Source organism: Carcharhinus amblyrhynchos, chromosome 6, assembly GCF_965287045.1.
Source record: "Carcharhinus amblyrhynchos chromosome 6, sCarAmb.v2.hapA, whole genome shotgun sequence".
NCBI lineage: Eukaryota > Metazoa > Chordata > Chondrichthyes > Carcharhiniformes > Carcharhinidae > Carcharhinus > Carcharhinus amblyrhynchos.
In genome coordinates this window covers 32,485,402-32,507,794 of record NC_137329.1, presented here as the reverse complement: position 1 = coordinate 32,507,794, position 22,393 = coordinate 32,485,402, and the positions used below count along the sequence as shown (strand labels likewise).

At 41.9% G+C, this 22,393-nt stretch overlaps 1 protein-coding gene across 2 annotated transcripts; it reads left to right on the top strand.

The window, feature by feature from the left end:
* The first annotated feature begins 8,241 nt into the window (after positions 1-8,241).
* On the top strand, positions 8,242-15,407 carry LOC145344443 (calcitonin-like). Of its 2 annotated transcripts, XM_080191579.1 has the most exons (5): positions 8,242-8,299; positions 9,552-9,641; positions 10,786-10,920; positions 14,046-14,221; positions 15,321-15,407. In XM_080191579.1, exons 2-4 carry the CDS (start codon positions 9,556-9,558, stop codon positions 14,203-14,205), a joined length of 381 nt encoding a protein of 126 aa, XP_080047705.1. In that variant the 5' UTR covers positions 8,242-8,299; positions 9,552-9,555; the 3' UTR covers positions 14,206-14,221; positions 15,321-15,407. The 2 variants fall into 2 exon arrangements, with proteins under 2 accessions (XP_080047705.1, XP_080047704.1); XM_080191578.1 differs by lacking the exons at positions 14,046-14,221; positions 15,321-15,407 and adding an exon at positions 11,862-12,260.
* Positions 15,408-22,393: the final 6,986 nt, after the last annotated feature.

The following is a 22,393-nucleotide window of genomic DNA, read 5'->3' as shown; positions in this document are numbered from 1 at the left end:
CAAACCTCTCTGACTCAGAAATTAATATCATCCCTGGGCTCTTCATCCTTTACCTGCTTTCTCATCCACTCCCTTATACACAAGCTTACACAACAGCTTTTAACAAAAGTTTCTTGGTCTGAGATTAAAAATGCATATGTGTGAAATACATAAATATCCTATTCAAATCAGTGGGAGCTATTGTTAGACTTCTAAGTTCTGTAACCATATTGTTTGATATTGACTAGTATAGAAACACACCTAAACATTACACACTTTCTCTGCTTATGAAATGACTGGAATTGCAGTACCCAAGGAAAAATTTATGGCAAAGTCCTTGAAACAACAGATTCTAGAGACAGATGAAGGGAAGTCAAAATATTTACAAGTGAACTTGTAACGGAGAGATATTTAACAACAGGTCAAAGGAAGTAGGAGTTAAAATGGTAAGATGAGTGCCAAAAAACTGAGAGAAAGAATTTCAGTTCAAATGCAAGGCTTTCAGTTGCGGGAAAAAGAACTTCAGCTACAGAAAGAGCAAGAAAAACATAAAATGAAAAAGTGCATGTTAAGAAGGAAAAGATACCACTATGCTCTTGAACCGACAAACTATACTACCAGTGGCTCTAGTAATTGGGCGACTGAACATCACTACTTTATTAAAATAAATCTATTCCCAATTTTAAAGATATTTGTTTCTGTATTTGGCAATTTGTTGGCTATCCACCACAAGTTAACTGAAAATAAAAGGGTCAATTAATTCATAACTTCATTAGCAGAAAACCAGTGACATTATTTGCTCTTGTCAGTCCTGTCAACAGTATGGGTTGGTTTAGTTCAGTTGGCTGAATGGCTTGTTCTTGATGCAGAGTGACACCAACAGCGCTGTTTCAATTCCCAGATTGGCTGAGATTATTCATTAAGGCCTTCCTTCCAACCTTGCTTCTCACCTTAGGTGTGGTGACCCTCAGGTTAAATCACCACCAGTCACACCTCCCCCTCAAAGGGGACAGCAGTCTATGGTCATCAAAGACTATGGCGACTTAACCTTTATAAGGGCCAGATTGTTAAAGCTTGCTGTTCTCTGAGATTATAACTCAATACATATCGAGTAAAGATAAGCGTTTAAGAAACCCTTGAAGGTTCCAGCTGTTAAGTATGAAGAAATGGTTATCCAGATTGGTAACTCTATCTTCATATCAACCAGATAAAACCTCTATTTGCTTCTTACATTTTTATCGGTGGCAGAAGTGACTGAAATGTGAAGGTGCAACAGATTACAAGGGTTTTTACCAACAAATTCTAAGCAACAGGTGTTCAGGAATAGTTTGAGGCTACTTATGAAGCTAGACCATGCAACAAGCTAGCTGTACATCCTGGTGAGGCTTCAGAGGTATAACCAAACAGGAGGCTGAGAATTGGAGATAATGGCCTCAGTTCTTCTAAATGCATTGAGGTGGATCACAAGCTGAACAATTGCTCTCTGAAATTCAGCAATGCAAACCACAAGCTTGAGCTAATGCCATGATCTCTGATGCAAGCAGGCAGGTTTTGACTTTGTACAATATTGCATAATGGATGATTGTGAGTCCTTTTACATCTCTCTTAATCCATATTTCCATTGACTACAGTTAGCAGTCTGGGACTCAATGATTTTTCCTGCTGAATTCTCTGGGACCGCCAGACTTTCTTGGGTGTTCTGCATGCTTTAGAAAATATTCTGCAATGGGTTGTGGATGTTGACACCATATCCATGGAAATCAGCATAATTGCCTTCACAAAGCATTAATGATCATTAATCAGAGCTTTTTTTGGCCATGCCAGATTTTGAGATCTGGATAATTGCTTCTCCACCCTTTGTGGAGAAATGGCATTCTGCCTTTCTTTCATTCCCAGATCTTCATTCTCAGTCATGCCTTGTGCTTTGGCTGGTAAAACCATCCTGCCTCATTAATTACTTTTTCCCCGTGGCTGTTTGTTCTGGTGCTTGTTCAGTCAAGATGCCATGACAAAGCAAGTACTGCAATGCCAGGAACTGGAGATGTGGACATCTTGGGAAGTTACTGAGTGGTCATCACAGTAGATGATCTCTTCCAATCATGGCATCCCCTGTGACATGAAATGCAGAAGCAGTTGTTCTGTTACACACAGTGTAGTTCTCGATCAGTGATTGTGTGTTTCCTTTTCCTTTAGGACAAATCTTGAAAGAAGAAAACCATATAAATACCTGATGGATCTTAGAATGTCCCAAATGTCGTTTTACAGCCATTCCAGTAATATAAAATATAGCCACTGTAATGTAGGAAATATAGAAGCAATTTGCTCATAGCAAGATCTCACAAATGGCCATTTATGATGATGACCAGATGTCCTGTTTTATTGATGATAGTTGATGTATAATTATTGAGCAGGATGCTGGAGAGAACTCCCCAGTCCTTCTTCAAAATGATACGATTGGATCTTCAAGGTCCAGCTCCGATGACAAAAGTAAAGTGAATTCTGGATGATTGAAAGATTGTGAATGTATCAAGAAAACCTTTTTGCTCCTTTTGGGTACATTACTTCCATGATGATGCAAAGTAAAGGCAAATTATGTTTTGGGTGGTTTCTCAATATGCACGAAAGCACGTGGTAGTCCATTTGGCACAGTGTCTGACTTTCTTTAGATGGTCTTGCAGGAGGCTTTGTGAGAATGACTGTGAATTCAAATGTTTCTTCATCACTTACAGAGATAGCCATTGTATATGAGAGTTTTGAGAACACAATGAATTCAATCAAATGTATTAAACATTTGATTTTGATTATAGAGATTTCTGGTCTTGTCATGAACAATGTAATAAGTTCATGTTGCAAGAATGATGGAGTTGCTTTACTTATCACAACAGAAGGATAATACTTCCCTACTCAGAGGACTTGGAGATGATAGTCTCACAGGATAATAGTTGACAAAGACATCAGTCACCTTTCCAATGAAATCTCGAGTTATAAATGGCCACACGTCCTCAGGTAGTAGCTAAAAGATTAGTTAAAGGTCTTAAAGCACCTAGTGTTCCTCAAGAAAAATGAGGCATGTTGGTGATGGTGATTGTTGAATATATATTGTCATGCTATATAGACCTTCCGTTTTGCTAATGTGGCGTGGCTCTCACTCCGCTTTTACTCATATGTCATTAATTTTATTAGGCACACAGAGATTCTTCAGTGTAGTATAATCAATTGGAGGATGTCCACAAAAGGTAGGAAGTGCCTTTCTTTGTAATGAGAAGGTGCAGCCATGAGCTGAATTGAAACTCTGCACTTTCCCATGATCCGTTTATCCGCTCTCTTGAGAAAGTACCTGGTGGGAAGATTTCTAACTTTCCTCAGCTTATACACAGGTACGTTCCTTGGATTCTCCTGTACAATTCTTATCTTCATTCTCTGTTTCCCCCTCGTAGTCCCGAAGCTGAATTCTTCTCTCCAAAGTTGAACCTGTGGAGATCACCACAGCTGTGGTGCGACATTAGCCACGGGAGCTCCACCACGTCCACCCAAGACCTACCTAGAACAATATTGTCCCTGTGGTGTGCAAAATCTGTGAATTGATACAGACCCGATAAGACTGTCAAGCAAACTCGAGGTTTCTTCATAGCGTAACACTTACCTGCGTAGGTTCACTTTCCCGAATTTCCAACACGGATTCCAGTAAAACAAAATGGACCAAAGTGGAGAGGACTAGATTTGACTTTGGAAACCAATCGACGGTATACAACTCGATATAGCTCTGTTTCCTTGATCAACTTGGGCCATTAAATTTGACAGGCTTCGTGTTCCCCAGGTAACGCTAATCCCGGTCCCCAGATAACGCTAATCCCGCTCCAAAGTGAGACCAGCATCACAAAGTTTTGGAAACGTGATAGTTTGAAGTTTGATATTTGGAGAAAGGATTTAAGTTCAGTATCAGGAATTTCGGCCAATATGGATTGGCTAACCTTTAAACCAATGGTGTAATACAGCTTGGAGCTGCAGGCTCGGATATCTTCCATTGGCAAATTCCCATTAAGGTGAATCATATCTCTACTGTCACGATCTGGCCAGTTCTTTTCCTATTCAGCAGGAATAAGAACATGCCAGAACTTGGCAGCTCTGAATGAATGGGGTTTTTCTTTGAAGATTGTCTTAAGGAAACATTTGCTTAATGGATTGTGAACCCAGGCCAGTAAAGTGTTAGTATCACGAATTGTCCTCAAAAAGGGATAAAAGTTGGATAGGGCTCTGGAATGTTTCCAAGGTGAAATATTGCAAGGCGAGGGTTGAAAATGTGGATAAGCAGATTTTTAAAGAAACCCAGACGTTGCAGAAGAAAACGGGATGTTTTTAACCGCCTCTTGTGGCTTTGTAGATCAAACCGAGAACAATGCAAGAGCAGCAGCAACAATCATTAACATTTAGTGATATAGAGGCAGAAATTTTATATCCAAACCGTGACACCGGGCAAAGACCGGCACTGTTCACGGTACTTCAACCCTTTAGTAGGAGTTTACCAAGTGACTGAAATGGTTTTGGTTCCATTCTCCCTCTCGTGTACTTGTTTTCCCCCATCGTATTCTAAAAAGAAGGGAAGTTATCTCATGGAACACTTAGTAAGAGAAATAGCAACTTTAACTAGGTCTAGAATATGGTATGACTTGAATAGCGTGAGGTGTGAAGAAAGGAGTGGCGGTGCAGAGGAAGATACCTAACCTTCAGCGGGAACGTTATGGGCAATAAAGTTAAGATACTATATAACCCAGTATGATATTCCCCAAATTCAATGGGATTAATGATCCGATTCTTAACTGAACACGGGATCAAAAGCATTATAATGGCCCATGTTGCTTGAGAGATGCATCAGCACCAAGTTGTCTTCGAAAAGATACCCGAATCTAACTTCAAGCCAAACGAGCAGATTGGCACGCTTACTGTTACCCCAGTCGGACCCTGTCCACAGTCAACATTGGCCATCAGGTCATTCTGTTACCGGGACCCAAGTCTCGCATTGTTCGCACACTCGACTCGGCGTCAATTTGCCTTTGACTAGGAACTATTCAGTAAATAGCATTTCGAACTCGCGGAACCTTAGCCAAAAGTAGCCACGATGTAGAGAAGGCAAAATCTGATGTGGAATTGCCCACGCGCAGATGCTTTATAACACATATATTTGATTGTGGATCCAATATCACACAGGACGTTCAGACAACCTGATAGAAATGTTCAGGCAACACCCGAAGTGAGTTTACACAAGTGCCGTCGCCGTAAGCATGAATATAGCAACCATTCTGAATAACATTACAGAGGTATGTTAAAAAAAAACATTCAAGGAAATCCCTTCCTCTGATATATTCTAATTTCAGGAAACAAGAATAACAACTGAATCAAAATATTAGTGAATATTGTCAGCAATGTTCGAACGTCCAAAAGCATTGTGTTGTCAACTTCCCTATCATGATTGTATTTCAAATATTACAATATTAAATCGCCGAGCGTTATATCTATCTGTTTACATGTCTCACTTTCTTGTAAATACCCGAAAGTCAATATTAGCCGGTGGCCAAAAAAAGAACAAAAAGGGTCACCATAATCCCGAAAAATAATGAAAAAAATGTAACGTCCATTCATTGGAATTAATGTCCCGTCTTTTTTTCATTCATGTTAGGTTTTAGAGGCGGGGGGTGGTGGTGGTGGTGGAGGGGGTGGGGGGGGGGGGAGGTCGTGTTGGGAGGGTCGCATTGAGTTACACCATCGCAATGCCCCTCTTCTCAAATACTGGTGTGCTCTCAACTTTGTCCTCAGCCGAAACAGAAACTAGTTGGAAACCTCCTTGCCAAGTGAATGTCTACGGAGGGAAAAACGTCCGGCTTCTGAAGAGAGCGCTACATATTTAATAATCACGCATTTTCCTCCCCAAAGGAAGGAACCAGCCATTTGCTACTTGCCTAATAATTACTTGTGTTTAACTTCACTTAGACTAACTAACTATGCCTTCATTCTCAACTCATTCATTTCTATTTTTTTTAAAAGAGTTTTCCCCTCCCAGACCATTTTGTAATCACCCTATTCCCTTTTGAAGGGTCACCTCACATTTTTGCCCATATAATGCAATCATTATCCGCATCCTGCAGCTGCACAGATCTTAAGTATCGATACCGCACCCGTCAAAGCGAAGCAAACAGAAATAATCCATGCCATTTACTTAATGGACAACTGAATAAACACTGCCTCTGTTCAATCTAACCCCCGCGGCTCCGGGAAGCGGTTTGGATGGGTGGCGGCGGTTCAATTTGTTTTAAGAAAGGCTGGTGGAAGTGAATAGCCACTCGACCTTTTACAGCACCGCGGAGAGCTCACCGAGCCTGTCCACTCTCAACATCAACCTCGCCTCTCAGTTACTGCCTACAAGTAGCAGAGCCCTGAGTCTCGCCTTGCTCTGAGGATAATTTACGAGCGCGGTTATTTCTGTCTGACTTAGCTCAGCTGCGGGGAAGCTCAGTAAGTCTAATGGATTGCTAAAATGACGTAAGGCACACTTGCTAGTCAAACGCATTATGACACGATTGTTATTCATGGTGGAAAACTGGAAGCGATGGCAAACTAAGTAGTTTGCTTGCCTTAATCGTGAGTGTATCCGGATCAATCAACTTCTGCTCGTCCACTCTTCCAATATAAATAATGATATACATTCAGTGCAATGATTTCTTCCCTTTACACAACCCTTCTTCTATTCGTGACCCTGCAACTCCAGTAAATAGTTTTGAAGAACTTCAGTTCCGCAGGAACAATAAACTCGACAGTTCCAGTTGCGGCGTTTTTGATATATTGAGCGGATGTTAGTTTATGCGAACGGAAGAAGACGCAAGATGTTAATTGAAAGTGGGGAAGCTGTGATTTCACTTGCACTAGCTTCCCGGTTCCATGAAAATACAATTGCTCTGTTATGTATGCCTAAATTCAAATTCTCCCGAAGATCCCAAAACATAGTTAATTGTGAAATGTCGTTCTCTTTAGATCTGTCCACCGGTTTTTGTAGGTGCACATGAGGAATGGCTGGTTTTATGAACACGTTCATTGCAGTGGGGGCAGTTCCTCTGGTCAGAGAAACTTGTAACTATCTGCCCTTTCTTACAAACTGCTTGTGAACGATGCCATAGAAATTTTATGATTGGATATATAAGTGCCCTGATATTCGAACTATTTTCACCTTTTGAACGGGACGCCCAATTTCACAAAATGCAACTATAAAATCAACGCCTGTGTGATAGCATCAGCACCACTTACTGTCATTTTCAGTATGTAACTTACAATCCATTGCACACCGTGTGGATGGCACAGTGGTTAGCATTGCTGCCTCACAGCGCTAGGGACCCAAGTTCGATTCCCGGCTTGGGTCACTGTCTGTGTGGAGTTTGCACGTTCTCTCCGTGTCTACGTGGGTTTCTTCTCACAGTGGTAAAGATGTGCTGGTTAGATGCATTGGCCATGCTAAATTCTCCTTCAGTGTACCCGAACAGGTGCCCGAGTGTAGCGACGAGGGGATTTTCACAGTAAATTCATTGCAGTGTTAATGTAAGCGTATTTGTGTCACTAATAAGTAAAATAAACTTAAAAGAAAGATACATCACAGGATAGGGAGCATATTATTGATATTTCATTTATTATATTAAAAGCTGGACTTTCTCCAGTTTTTTTTGATTTTGAAATTGTAAGTGTAGAGAAGAGGTGATACATATTATAGTTGCTTATACATATATAAAATCCTGTGAATTCGATGCGGCAGATTCACACCAGTGCAGTGTATGAGCATAACAGCAGATGTCGCCCTGTACAAAGTGACCAGCCTTCACTTTCTTTGCCGACAAAGCAGACCTCTTGGCATTTAGGAGTCACGTAATGTTACATTTTTAGTAACCATAAAACTCTAATTGATCGAGATGATTTTCCAGACTGTTCATTAATCGTCTGATTTGCTTTACGTTAAATGACCTCAATGCAAGTTAAAAAAAAGCCGACATCGACTGTTTCACGTGATCTGCAACTTTTTTTGTGAATGAAGCGCCGTGGAGCAAAGGACGTCATGAGCGGGGCGAGCCGCCAGCCCCGCGCTGATTGGCATCTTCCTGCAGGCTAGATTTATGATTGGCAGAATGTTGACGATCTTACACCCACTCAGTGGGCACACAGAGAGCCGGCAAGGTTGGATATAAAAGGATGGGCGTCGAGCAATCCACAGTAGCAGAGTTGAAAAAAAAGCCAAGTCAAAGAAGAAACTTGCTTTGTTATTTCTTCGCATAAAGTCAGTCTGCAGGTAAGAGAATGCGATTGCCAGCGTGCTTGTCGTTTGTCTGTAGGTTTTGACAAAGGTATAAACGACGTTCGCTATTTTATCCGCTTTGCTACATTTTTTCATTGTACTTTATTGCAATTCTGTGAAAATTTTAGCTCTGTAGACTGAAAACCAATCTCTTTCAATCTATTTTTGTGTGTTCATAACCAGATAACTGACTGCAAGTCAAGATATCTATTGCATTGTCTACCTTTGCATTTTTTTTGCATTCACCAGTGCATGCAGTTCTTTGCAAACTTTATAATGTAGCCAATAGATGCGACTGTGCCTGATTAGGGTGTCTGATATTAATTTGTTACTTGTAGCTTTAAAGTTTGCTTTATTTTTCGCGTTTCAATGTATTTTATCATCGTGGAAAACGATTTGGATGGCCACATTTGAAGTAAAGCCGATCTACAAATCACAATTGCCTGCATCACATTTAGCAAACGCCAGATTGAAAAAAAATGTTTTATGAGTTTTAATTACAGGCAGGTTTAAATCAGTTTTTGCAGGAAAATTTTGTATCTGCCCCCCTCCCCCTCCCCTTCCCCCTCCCCTCGCCGCCGCGCAGACGTTTCCACACCCGCTCTCTATCAGCTGTTTCGCTCCTAACAGGATTTTTAAGCATGCCGTTTGGAGTTCTGCTTCTACCTAATCGAAAGCTGGCAGAAAGATAGTCCCTGGTGATTAGGATGGCTGAACTGTGAACGGGATGAGGGACAGAGAGAATATCCATTTTGAGTAAATAATTACACCGCTATTCCAGGATTACAGCTGCGTAATAATTTGGTTGAACTTTTAGGTCCTTGAAACTGACTTTCAATACCACCAGTAGCACTGGTAATCCATTACACAATCCATTAGTTAACTGGGTAATTCCAGTGCTGTCAAGTTTCATCAATTGAGTAATAATCATTGTATCTTTCAGTCCAATTTTTGATTTTTGCCTAATTTGGTTAACAGCAAATTGTCTTTTAATTTTCATTCTGTTTAGTACATCATTTCCCCCCTCCCCCTATTGTCCCTAGATATGTATACACTTATTTGTTAATTGAGTTGGGTACCACATCCCAATTTGAGCCCGGGAGGAGTAGGAAAGGAACAAACATAATTTGGCTGAAGTAATGCTGGGTGCCTCGGAGTGGCGCCCTAGAGTGAGATTTTTCGCAAGGTGCTGTGTAATGGACCGTGCAATGGGTTGGATAAAATCGTGCCTTTGTCTTTCTCTCAGAAACATGGTTCTGCTGAAGATCTCCGCTTTCCTCATGGTTTATGCTGTTTTTGTATGTCAGATAAACAGCTCCCACGCCGTCCCTCTCAGGTAGGCATCGGGAGGAGAGTTCTCTGGTCTTTTCCTCTCACATAGTTTCAGTTGGATTTCTATTGGGTGGGGGATTAGCATCGGCTGAATGTACACTCAATGTTTCATTTTAATAATTTCGTTATCCATCAAGTGTTGACTAACATGCAGCCGTATCAGTAAAATACAATACAATCCGAAACAGTTGAGAACGAAGGTTGTTAGTTTGTTCTGATTGATTTTGGGGATTGTTTTCGATATTCTCGCATTGATATATTGATATGTGTGTATAGAGCATTTTCACTTCTTATTCATGAGTTTATCCATTTGAGAAGTTACAAGAGAAAAAGCAACAGAGGATGTAGAATTAGAGTCAGACTGATGTGGAAATGAAGTTTGAAAGGGAACTGAAATTGTACAGGTTTATTAAATGGCTCGGCTGTCACCGGGATTATTAATCTCATTGGGATTATTCATTAATGCGCACGCTCAATTATCCTTGTGCTCATGGATTTAAATTTAGCGATTGAATTTGTATTGAATACCCTGGCCACACCAGTGATGGTCCACACTCGCTGCCTGTTAGGCACTTTCAAACACTAATCACCATTTTAATGTAGGAAACCCAGCTGCCAATTTTGGAAGCAGCAAAATCCAACGTAATCCCCTCAGCAATGAGCTGAATATAGGCAGTGATGTAGATTGCATGATTTTATAAATCCACCCGAGTGGGGAGGAGGGGATATGTCTTAGTGCAAAGACAGCATAGTGCATTTCTTCTGCAGTGGAATGACAGCCCAGAGTGTGCACTCAAATCTCTGGAATGAAAACTTGAACGCTGACTCAGCGGGACAGAGCTCTATCACTGAGCCAAGACTGAATTTAATAGTCATAAATCTCACAGACACACATTACTAGCAGCATAACTGATGCAACAGGACAAATCTGTTCTCTCGCAGTAATTTTTAAATGGCCTGTGTAACAAAGGCAGGGTCACCCACGCCATCCTCCCCGCAACCCCCTCCCCCATACTGTATCAGGATTGCACGAAAGGTTTTAAATATATGCATATATTCTGGCGACAATAGAATTATAACTGACCCATTGATTTAATTGCATGTGGAGACAAGCGTATCGCCACACTCACTGTGAGGTTCTGATTTAGATCTATGCTGGAGTCATCTTCAGACAGGGTGGCCCTCAATGATTACGAAGTTCGACGATTGCTGAATGCGCTAGTAAAGGAATTCATGCAGATGATGGCAGAGGAACTGGAGCAACAAGTCCCCGATGCCAATAGGTAAGGTAACGCGGACATGAGAACAATCATTCACGGGATGTGGGCGTCGCTGGCTAGGCCAGCAGTTACTGCCCAGGCCAGCAGTTACTGCCTATTGAGAAGGTGGCGCCGAGCTTCTTGAATCGCTGCAGCCCATGTGTGTAGGTACACCCATGGTGCTGGTAGGGAGGGAGTACCAGCATTTCATTACGAGGTATGGTTGAGCGATATTGTTCGAGGCATATTGATTATTAAATAATACAAGTAGTGTGTTGTTCTAAGAGTAGAGTCACTTACATCAGCCAGTAGATGTTGATTGGAAAAGTTACTTGCTTTCTCATATATAACAATCGCGGCTGAGTCTTGATATGTAATGTGCAATTAATTTGTTTTCCCGTGAATCAGCCAGAATTATCTGACATAAGACACCACAATGGGGTTCATTAGATGTTGAGGAAAATCAATAGCTTGTTTGTAAAGGAGGATTGTGATCAAAAGGTATGTTTTTTAAAAAGCGACATGATCTGTCAAAAGGAGAGTTCATGCTCTGTCTTAACCTTGCATGGGAGAAATAATCTTGGGGAAATGTGAATTATGCCTGCAAGTTCCAGTGACGAGTATGAAACGAATGCTTGAAGGGGTGCATGTCCATTCAACATTTCCGAGCTGGTTTTGTTTCGGCATTTGGTTCAAAATGCATGAATAAACTGTTTTTAAAAAGCTGCCATTCTAAGTTTGGAACCGACGAGAAAAAGCATGGCCATCCTTTTTGCAAGTCTTCTTGATATAATAACGGGCATCTTTAAGCATTATAATGCGAGCGATAGTTCCTCAGTTCAGATAATTTTTTGCATGTAACAGTTGCTTGTTTATTAGATGAAAACTGTGATGTTCTGCCGACATATAAGTGCATGACCCCGCATGCGTTATTATGAGATTGTTTTTGCATGTTTTTTCTGCAGCTTGGATAGATCCATTGTGAAACGGTGCACGAGTCTGAGCACTTGTGTGGTGGGAAAATTGTCCCAGGAGTTACACAAATTACAAACCATCCAACGCACTGACGTAGGAGCGACAACTCCTGGCAAGAAAAGGAACATTCTCCCGGAACTGGAAAATGAACGCTATGCAAACTACGGAGAGCCATTTGAAAGCAACTAACCGTTTGTTGTGATGCATGGATATTAAATGCCTGGAGGATAATCCGCCTGATAAAGTGCTATGTTTTTTTTCCGCCTCAATTTATGACGAAGAATGCTAGTCATGGACATAAATTAGAATAGTACATTAACCTTCACAAGCAGTTATTTTAGCTTTAAAACCCATTTTCTCATTATATAGTTTTACTGCCTTCTGTGGCTATACAGTGTGTCATTAAATGAATGCTTCTTCGTGCATGACATGGGTCTTTATTCAATAAACTTATTTTTCTACCTGGAACATTATTTTTATAACATTATGTATTCGACTGAAAGATTGTAGGTACACTGGCTTATTCAGTAGTGTAGAAGTTTCACTTTCTGACGTTCGCATTTCTGATGAGATATGAAACTTTACAAGTGTCCAATGTTACCAGTGTCTTCGGTAACTTAGTTTAAAAAGGTCAAGAGCTATTTCCGCTCTTCATGTATGTAGACTTGCAACTGAATAATATTTATACGTGATGGCATTCATTGGCAACTTTAATGGGTGGCAACTTGAAAAACAGTAGCTATATATTTTAATTTTAAGTGGTTCTGAGGCAAATGGTTCAATGTCCATTGCAGTGTTTGAATAGGACTGCTGTTCTATAGATAGGGTTCATTGTATTCTGCATAAGTTTCAATAGGGCGGAATTAGGGTTCAATGAAAATACATTTTAAAATATTTCTTATAAAGTAAAAATGATTTTTTTTATTTGTAACGCCTTTTTTCCCTATAAGGTCGCTTTGTCCCACGTAGACTGTTCAGTTGAAGGGTCTTGCTCTGTTGCTTCGGATCGGATAATGTGGAGTTGATTGGGTCAGAGTAGAGTGGGCGGAATTAAAATCTGAAAGCTCTCTAAGTAACAGCAGCACTGCCACATTCTTCCCGCAAATTGGCAAATGGATTAGACTGCAGACATAGTTGACCACAAGAAATGGAAATAACAGCCTGCAATTTCAGGCATTTCTTTTGGGCTAACTGCAGTGTATCCATTTTGATTAGTATCAATTTACATTTTGTGATTCAATATTGTCATTATTTTCCCTCTGTGGATATGTGTTTCTGTGCGTGGGCAGTCTTGTTATCCTATTTGTTTGTAGATTGGATATTTTTGTGCCCTTTCGACTCCTCACAGCTGTCCAGTGGGAGGTTGCTGTCTGTTTTTGAGACCCCAGGTCTGTGGTCAGAAGCCAAAGCCTGCCTGCATGGACAATGCGATCTTAGTCCATATGGAAATCACATGTCAGCACTGAGCTGTCGGGCATCGCAACCAGTAGTCGTGTGTGCCTTCTGATTGTTTATATCGAGCTCAATAAAGCGGTGGTGGGGGTGGAGAGAGGCGGGGTGGGGGTTGGTGGGAATCAGAGATGTTTTGCGTCAAGGAAAACTCCGATAAAAAGGACAATAGAGAGGAACAGAAGATATTCTAATAGGATTTAAATGGAGGAGGGTAGCAGGAGAGAAGTATAAAGCCTGACTTGAACCACTTGGCCCGAAAGGCCTATTACTGTTATGTGGGCTGTGTAATCATATGTCTGATTATCACTCGGCCTTTTGGCTAAGATCAAGCTTCAGATCAAGCCCAAATGCGGGGAGGGGCCGGGGGGGGGGCGCAGTGCCTCATCTTGTCAGCTTGGATTTTGTTTGTCTGTCTTGTGGGGACCATGAATTGGATTCAATTGGATTTTGAATTTAGTTTTTGGAGCAAGCAAGGAATGGATTTGGGATTGCCCGGTCCATTCTGAGCATTGGCTTTGTAACTTTAAGGATAGAGTAAAAAAATTAAGAACAATATATGTATACACACAAAAAAGAGTTAACCCGATCTTTTAACCGTTATGCAGACCCCGAGTCTTTCAGCAACAATGGATTGAAGGGGAAACGTTAATATTTTAGCCTATGGGGATATGCATTTAACCTGATGATTTTTTTGTGTGTGTTTATTTCCATCTGTGAAGCAGTATTCCTTTGGAGAAGCGAGCCTGCAAAACCGCCACCTGTGCGACTCACCGCCTGGCTGACTTCCTCAGCCGGACTGGAGGAATGGGCAACAGCGACTTTGTCCCAACCGATGTAGGGGCCAACGCCTTCGGGAGGCGAAGGAGAAACGTTCAGATGTAGACGATTCAGGGAACTGGTAATGGACTGCTTCTCAGCTGTTGGGGAACGTTGGTACCAACATCGACGTTTGCATGTTTCTTATGTAATTAGTGTGGGCTCTGTTTTAAATCATAATGTTGCACGTTAATGACAACACCGGGAGAAGCTGTTCACACCTTAGTACCAAGCTTGCCATTGTTAGTTATCTGGTTTACCTGATGTTTCATCATCAATGGATCATCACAATTGCAGCTTGAACACGTTTTTGAGAATTGTTTTGTACAACCTTGGTTTAATAAATGTTAAAATTCATCCGGTATAATTTTTGATTCCAATCATGATATTGCAATTCGGGACATTGGGTTCACTGCAGTGTTTGTTTTAAGGTATGTGCTGATCTTAATCACTATTGAGTGTGACATCTAATGAATCAGTTGAACTAATTTCCAACCTGCTTCGGCCCAGTTTTCACCCTAACTACTTACGGCCGTTCATTGGGATGGTCAATCTCAAATGGGAGTCAAATCAATTAAATGAAGCAACATTTCTACTTCACCAAGATAGTAGCCTGCAGATATTTTTAGCGTCTGTAAAAAAGCAGCTGAAACAACTAGTAATTCTTTTCAATAGAATGTTTGATGCCCCATTGACCACATGTGAATATTTTAAATAACGCTTTCAAGACACCCTGACGATATAATTCTATAAAACCTTTCTAAAAAAGGTTTTATTTATTTTTTAGTGTCACAAGTAGACTTACATTAACTTGCAATGAAGTTACTGTGAAAATCCCCTTGTCACCATACTCCTACGCCTGTTCGGCTACACTGAGGGAGAATTTAGCATGGCCAATGCACCTTGAATTCCTGCTCCAGCTTTCTACAAATAATACACGGATTATAGTTAGCCTGCTTTGAAAGTACTACACCTAAGCAGTGTACAATCAGCATATGTTGTTAAAGAAACTGTATATTGCCAAACCTCTGTCAAACACACAAAAAAAAATCACAAGTTGAGAAATTTTCGAAAGCGGATATTGTATTCAGCAAATGCGCACTAACCTCCTCGCATCGTGCAGACAAATGCAGTACTTAGTGAAACGTCCTGAGTCTCCTGTATTTTTTTGTGTCTTCCAGGCAGACAACAGTCACTGACGAGGCAAAGTTCTTTCACTCCTGATTAGATGTCGCTTGGCTCGCTTCCTTCATAGCAGAAGCACGGAGAACAATAAACGATTGGAAATGTTTACTTCACATCGTCTTAACGTTATAATCCAAACTCATAGTTTTGTCCCGATTCCCCATCTTGTTAATCTTCGTTATTCTTATGTAAAGCACTTCCTAAGTGTATTGTGTACCAAAATTGACTTTTACATTACATCATGTTTTATATCCAATTATATTTGAAATAAAAGCGATGGTATATATATATATTCTATTATTTAATAATGCTTGGGCACAATGTGCAATGTGACTTCCAGCTCTGTGCTGTTAGAACTTGGTCTCGACAGCACTCTTCAGTATCTCGGGGATGTAGTAAATGTTGCCTCTCAAGGCATGTATGTAATATACTTTGTGTTGTGCCTTGATGTAAAACGCCATGAATTACATGATTGTACAGTATATTAATGACATCTTAAATATTGTATCAATTGTGAAAACCGCAAGATTAAAATATTTTCGATACATTGAAGTCGCGATACTTTGATTGGACGGAATCTTGGTCAGACTGAACTTGCAACCGATGAGGCAATGAGTTAACGCCAGCCCTCTCTCGATTGGCTGCTTATGGGAGCCAATCAGAATGAAGGTTCTGCAAGCATTTATGCATTAGTATCACAAGTAGGCTTACATAAACACTGCAATGAAGTTACTGTGAAAATCCCCTGGTTGCCACACTCCAATGCCTGTTTGGGTACACGCAAGGAGAATTTAACACAGCCAATGCACCTTACCAGCTTGCCTTTCGGGCATTGGGAGGAAACCGGAGCACCCAGAGGAAACCCATGCAGATACGAGGAGAACATGCAGACTCCATACAGATAGTACCCAAGCTGGGAATCGAACGCGCATCCCTGGCACTGTGAGGCAGCAGTGCTAACCACCGTGCCACACTGAATTAGCTTCTCACTTAGTTCCAGTTCAAACTTCTAACAAACAAAAGGGCAGTGATACTAACAACAATGAATTATAACTAATGTCCTTTAGTGAAGTGTCTTTGTAGGACCTAAAGCAGAATATTGCTCACCATTCTCTCTGGCTTTCTGTACTGAACAGAACACTACCTCCTATTGTTATGCAGTGAAGTTAGTTTGGTTGCCTCATCTCCAAATGTCATTTCACATCCTGCTATTTGACATTTTTATTAGGGAGTAGGCTGAGTGCTTCATTTTCCTTTTCCACCCAGTACAGACAGCAAGGGCCTAAGTGGTCCCCTTTTGTGCCGTAAATTTTCAATGGATCTATTTGTTAGCTATGTGTTAGCCTGGGCTTAGTAAGCAGACTCTGTGTGAAAAGGCTTTGGGTTTGAATCTCAGTCCTGGACTTAAAAAGCTACCATCTTGGCTGATACTCCAGTGCAGTAATAATGGAGTGTTGCATTGTTAGAGGTATTGTTTTTTAGATGAAATGTTGGGGTTAGGCCCTGCCTGGCTTCTCAGAGGGATGAAAAATATCCCAGAGTATCTCTCAATTAATATCACAAACACTCAGGACATTTCACATTAGTCCTCATGAGAGTCTTTTGCCCGTTTCTGATACTTCCAAAGTCCTCATTGGCTGTAAAGTGCTGGGGTGGGGTGGGGGGGGGGCTGCCAGTACTTATGAAGGGGGGTTGGCGGGGGAATGATGTCACTAGTTGTGAAGGGTGATTGGGGGGTGTCATTAGTTGGGAAGGAAGGTGGCTGGTAGGGGGTGTCAGTGGTTATGGGAGATGGTGGGGGTGGTAAGTAGTCATGGGGTGGTCAGTAGTTATGGGGGAGTAGGGGGTCAGTACTATGGGGGGGTCAGCAGTTTTGGGGGTGTAAGGGTCAGTAGCTATGGGGATTGGGAGGGTCAGTACTTATGGTGCTGGGCGCCAGTAGTTATGGGGGTAAGATTCATTAGCTATGGAGGTTGAGGGGTCAGTAGTTATGGGGGTGGGGTCTGTAGTTAAGGGGGGGTGGACTGTCGGTAGTTATGGGGGTTGGGGTCAGTAGTTATGGGGGTTGTGGGATCAATAGTTATGGGGGTGGGGGTCAGTAGTTATGGGAGTGGGTGTCAGTTGTTGTGGGGGTCAGTAGTTATGGGAGTTGTGGGATCATTAGTTATGGGGGTGGGGGTAAGTAGTTACGGGGGTTGGAGGGTCAGTAGTTATAAGGGAGTGGGCTGTCAGTAGTTACGGGGTTGGGAGATCAGTGGTTATGAGCAGTGGCAGGTCAGTAATTATGGGGGTTGGGCAATCAGTAGTTATGGGGTTGGGGGGTCAGTATTTATGGGGTTGGGATTGTCAGTAGTTATGGGAGTTGGGGGGTCAGTATTATAGGGTTGGGGTCAGTAGTTATGGGGGTCAGGGTCTGTAGTTATGAGGGTTGGAATCAGTAGTTATGGAGGTCGGGGTCAGAAGATATGGAAATTGGGGATCAGTAGTTATGGGGGTTGGAGGGCAGTAGCTATGGGGGTGGGAGGTCAGCAGTCATGGGGGTCAGGATCAGTAGTCATGGGGGTGTGGGGGTCAGGTGTTATGGGGGTTGGGGAGGTCAGTAGTTATGGGGTTTGGGGGGTCAGTAGTTATGGGAGTAGGGAGTCAGTAGTTATGGGTTTTGGAGAGTCAGGAGTTAGGAGGTTGGGGAGTCAGTAGTTATGGGATTTGGGGGGTCAGTAATTATGGGGGTGGGAGTCAGTAGTTATGGGGTTTGGGGTTCAGTAGTTATGGGGATGGGGAGTCAGTAGTTGTGGGGTTTGGGGAGCCAGTAGTTATGGAGTTTGAGGGTTCAGTAGTTATGGGAGTGGGGAGTCAGTAGTTATGGAGTTTGAGGGCTCAGTAGTGATGGGGATGGGGAGTTAGTAGTTATGGGGCTTGGGGGGTCAGTAGTTATGGGGGTGGGGAGTTAGTAGTTATGGGGTTGGGGGGATCAGTAGTTATGGGGTTGGAGTGTCAGTAGTTATGGGGCTTGGAGGGGGTCAGTAGTTATGGGGGTGGGGAGTCAGTAATTTTGGGGGTTGGGGAGTCAGTAGTTTTGGAGGTCTGTAGTTATGGCATGGGGGTCTGTAGTTATGGGGTTATGGAGGGTCAGTAGTTATGGGGGTTGGAGGGCAGTAGTTATGAGGTTTGGGGGTCAGTACTTATGGGGGGTTAGTAGTTATGGGTTGGGGATGTGAGTTGTTATAGGGATAGGGTCAGTAGTTATGAGGAGGTCAGTAGTTATGGGGGTGGTGTCAATAGTTATGGGGGGGTTTTGGGAGTTATGAGTGGTCAGTAGTTGTGGGGGGGGTATGGGTGTTAGTAGTTGTGGGGGTTGGGGCAGTAGTAGTAATGGGGGCAATGGTGTGGGGAGGGATTTGGGGTGTCAGTACTGGGAAGGGGGTGGCTGGTGGGGTGGAGCTGTTAGTAGTTATGGGGGATTGAGGGGGGGGAATCACTATTTGTGAAGAAGGGGGTGGGTTGATGTGGTGGGAGATTTCAGTCATTACGAAAGTCCCACATAACGGCAAGTATTTCTTTTCAATTCTCCTCTTGAGCAATTTATTCTAACTAGTGAAACTTGAGGGTTATAGGCAGGTAATAAAGGTGTATGAATTCTCTCGCCAAAAACAATTACTCACAAAAGGGTTACTGATGTAGACATGTTCCTCGTAAGAAATAGTGATCACACAATATGCAAGAATATACAATTCCCAGGCAAGTGGACTTCAAGAGAACGCACAAGTTTATTTGATATGAGCTTTACTAAATGGACCAAAACCCCAACTCTAAATCAATCTGTTTGGCTATAAGGCAAGGATTTCTCTCATTAAATTGTGTATCCAAGTTCAACATGATGACCAGTTTTGATGTATTTGGCATACAGTTATTGCTGCATTTACACTGTAGCTCCCAGTAACAGTCACTCACTATACTGGACTAAAGCCAACTGATGTTGCTTGGCCGTTTAGGAAAAGCTCTGTCCCCGTGTCTGGATATTGATTTGGGTAGAGTTGCCTCCCAAAAGTTGTATATTTAATTGACAGAAAAGCAGAGAGTTCTCCTGGTATCCTGGCAAATCCCTCCACCAAAGCTATCATTTGCTGGTTTTTTTTATCTCATTGCCACTTGTGGAATCTTGCTTGGCCATTGTACTTACCTACAATGGTTTGAAATAATTAATCAGCTATGAATGTTTTTTGGGGAATCCTGAGAATATAAGAAGTGCGCTATATAAATAGAAGTTATTTGTATCTCAGGCCTTTTAATAAATGATTTGGAATGTGTGTTTTTAGCTACTGCATTTTGTATTTTGTTATAATGTTTTCAATGTATCTATGAGGCCTGTTGTCCTGATTCAATATGGTATCTTCGATGGATGTGCAGAGAAAAAAATATTACTCAGGCACCTATTTACTCCAACAGGGATACAGAAATGTGTTGCAGGCTTATATACAATATATTTCTTTAGATTCTGCTCTGACATGACCCAAGCTCCATTAAGTTGTAATATATGCCTCAGAAGAGCTTGAATAGAATAAAAAAAATTCTGAGATATATGCAGTACTTGCAATTTGGGAGAGATGATGAATAAAATAATATTGTTTAAAACAAAATATTGTAGATTCTGGAATCTGAAAAAGTGATGGAAAATGCTGCAAATACTCACCAGGTCTGACAACATCTATGGAGAGAGTGATTGATGTTTTCAGGTTGATGATATTTCATCATAAGAACATAAGAACATAAGAACATAAGAAATAGGAGCAGGAGTAGGCCATCTAGCCCTTCGAGCCTGCCCCGCCATTCAATAAGATCATGGCTGATCTGTTGTGGCTCAGTTCCACTTTCCCGCCCTCTCCCCATAACCCTTAATCCCCTCTCTTATCAAGAACCCATCAACCCGCTTCTTAAAAATATTTAGCGAGGCAGCCTCCACCACTTCAACGGGCAGAGAATTCCAGAGATTCACCACCCTTTGAGTGAAGAAGTTCCTCCTCAACTCCGTTCTAAACCGCCTCCCCTTTATCTTGAGGCTGTGCCCCCTAGTCCTACTGTCTTTTTTGAGCGGGAAGAGTCTCTCCACCTCTATCCTATCCATCCCATTCATCATCTTATACGTCTCAATGAGATCTCCCCTCATTCTTCTAAACTCTAACGAGTACAAGCCCAGTTTATTCAGCCTCTCCTCATAGCTCAATCCCCTCAACTCCGGTATCAGCCTAGTAAACCTCCTCTGCACTCCCTCCAGGGCCAAAATATCCTTGCGCAGGTGCGGCGCCCAAAACTGCACACAGTACTCCAGCTGCGGCCTCACCAATGCCCTATACAGCTGCAGCAAGACCTCCCTACTTTTATATTCAATCCCCCTCGCTATGAAGGCCAGCATCCCATTCGCCTTCCTGACCACCTGCTGCACCTGCAAGCTGGGTTTTTGCGACTCATGCACAAGGACCCCGAGGTCCCTCTGCACCGTCGCCTGCTGCAGTTTTTCGCCACGTAAGTAATAGTCCTTCCTACCATTCTTCCTACCAAAGTGGACCACCTCACACTTGCCAACATTAAATTCCATTTGCCATTTCAGAACCATATGTCATATAGTTGTTATGTCACTGAGTTAATATTCAAAAAGTCTGGGCTAATAATGCAAAGGAAGGTGTTTTAGAATTTGAATTCATCCTTAAAGTCTGCAAATAAAAAACACGGGCAGAAAAACTACTTCTGGTATACCCATTTACCCTAATAATGAACATGGATCAGGAAGAAGTCGGATTGTTGGATTTTAAACCAAATAAGGAAAGAAGCCTGCCATTCTTATCTTGTCAAATTCTGTTAAGCCATTCAGTTGAATCAAACCTCTAGAAAAGAAAGGAATACTAGAATGGTCGGGCAACTTAACTGCAACATTGGCATAAAATCAGGACACAACAATTGTGCCTTCAATGTGTCTTGCTTGTTTTTTCACTGAGGATAATGCTCTGTCATGGTTGAAAGAATGACTGTTCTATTTTATGATGTGGGTATGCCGGCGTTGGACTGGCGTAAACACAGTAAAAAGTCTGACAACACCAGGTTTTAGTCCAACCTATTTATTTGAACCTGACGAAGGGGCTAACCCAAAAGCTTGTGAGTATATTATCAAATAAATAGGTTGGACTAAAACCTGGTGTTGTCAGACTTTTTACTATGTTCTATTTTAAGCATTTTTGCTCTCAACCCCTGCCCTCCCCTTCCTCTTAGACCTTTGATAGGATTTCCTTTGTTTTTACCTTGCATCCTACCTGCCCTCACATTCATTGTATCATTCTCTCTCCTTTCCTCTACCTCCATTGTCATGCTAGTCTCAAATAGATATTTCCCTGTCCTCACCTTTCAGCATTCTGATGGCACTTATCCTTTCACAATACCTTGGTCAACTTCTTAATCATGCACATCATTCCATACTCCACAACTATTCATTGGTCATGATGTGGTCCCCTGTACATTAGGGTGACCAAATACAGATTGAGTGACTGCTTTGCACAAATCGAATGCAGTTTGGAACAGAGTGTCTACCTGGGAGTTTGGTGGCGGGGGTGGAGGGGGGTGGTGGTGGCAGGACATGTTCCTGTCCTTTTGTGTCTTCTGACTTTTTCACCGTGTAGGAATTGGTTCTTTCTCTACGACAGAGAAAGAAGCTAACTATTTGGTGAGCATCAGGTCTATTCCCTTACTAATGTTTGAAATAATACAGGAACTGGTGATAAGCTTAATACGATATCTCATAAAAGAAAATAAATAATTGAATAGTATAAATAAGTCATTAATTAAAATTCATTAAGGGTGGCAGGACAGATGGATGATGTGTCATGACTGCAGCATGCTGGATACCAGTGTGACCCTGGGCAAACATGTCTGCAGTCAGTATTTGTGACTTGAGGAACTTAGGCTCAGAGTCATTGAGCTGGAGGCTGAGTTCAAACTCTGTGACACATCAGCGAGGGGAAAGATGCCCTGGATGTTTTGTGCCAGGAAACAGTCACGCCCCTGAAGATAGGATCTTCTGATT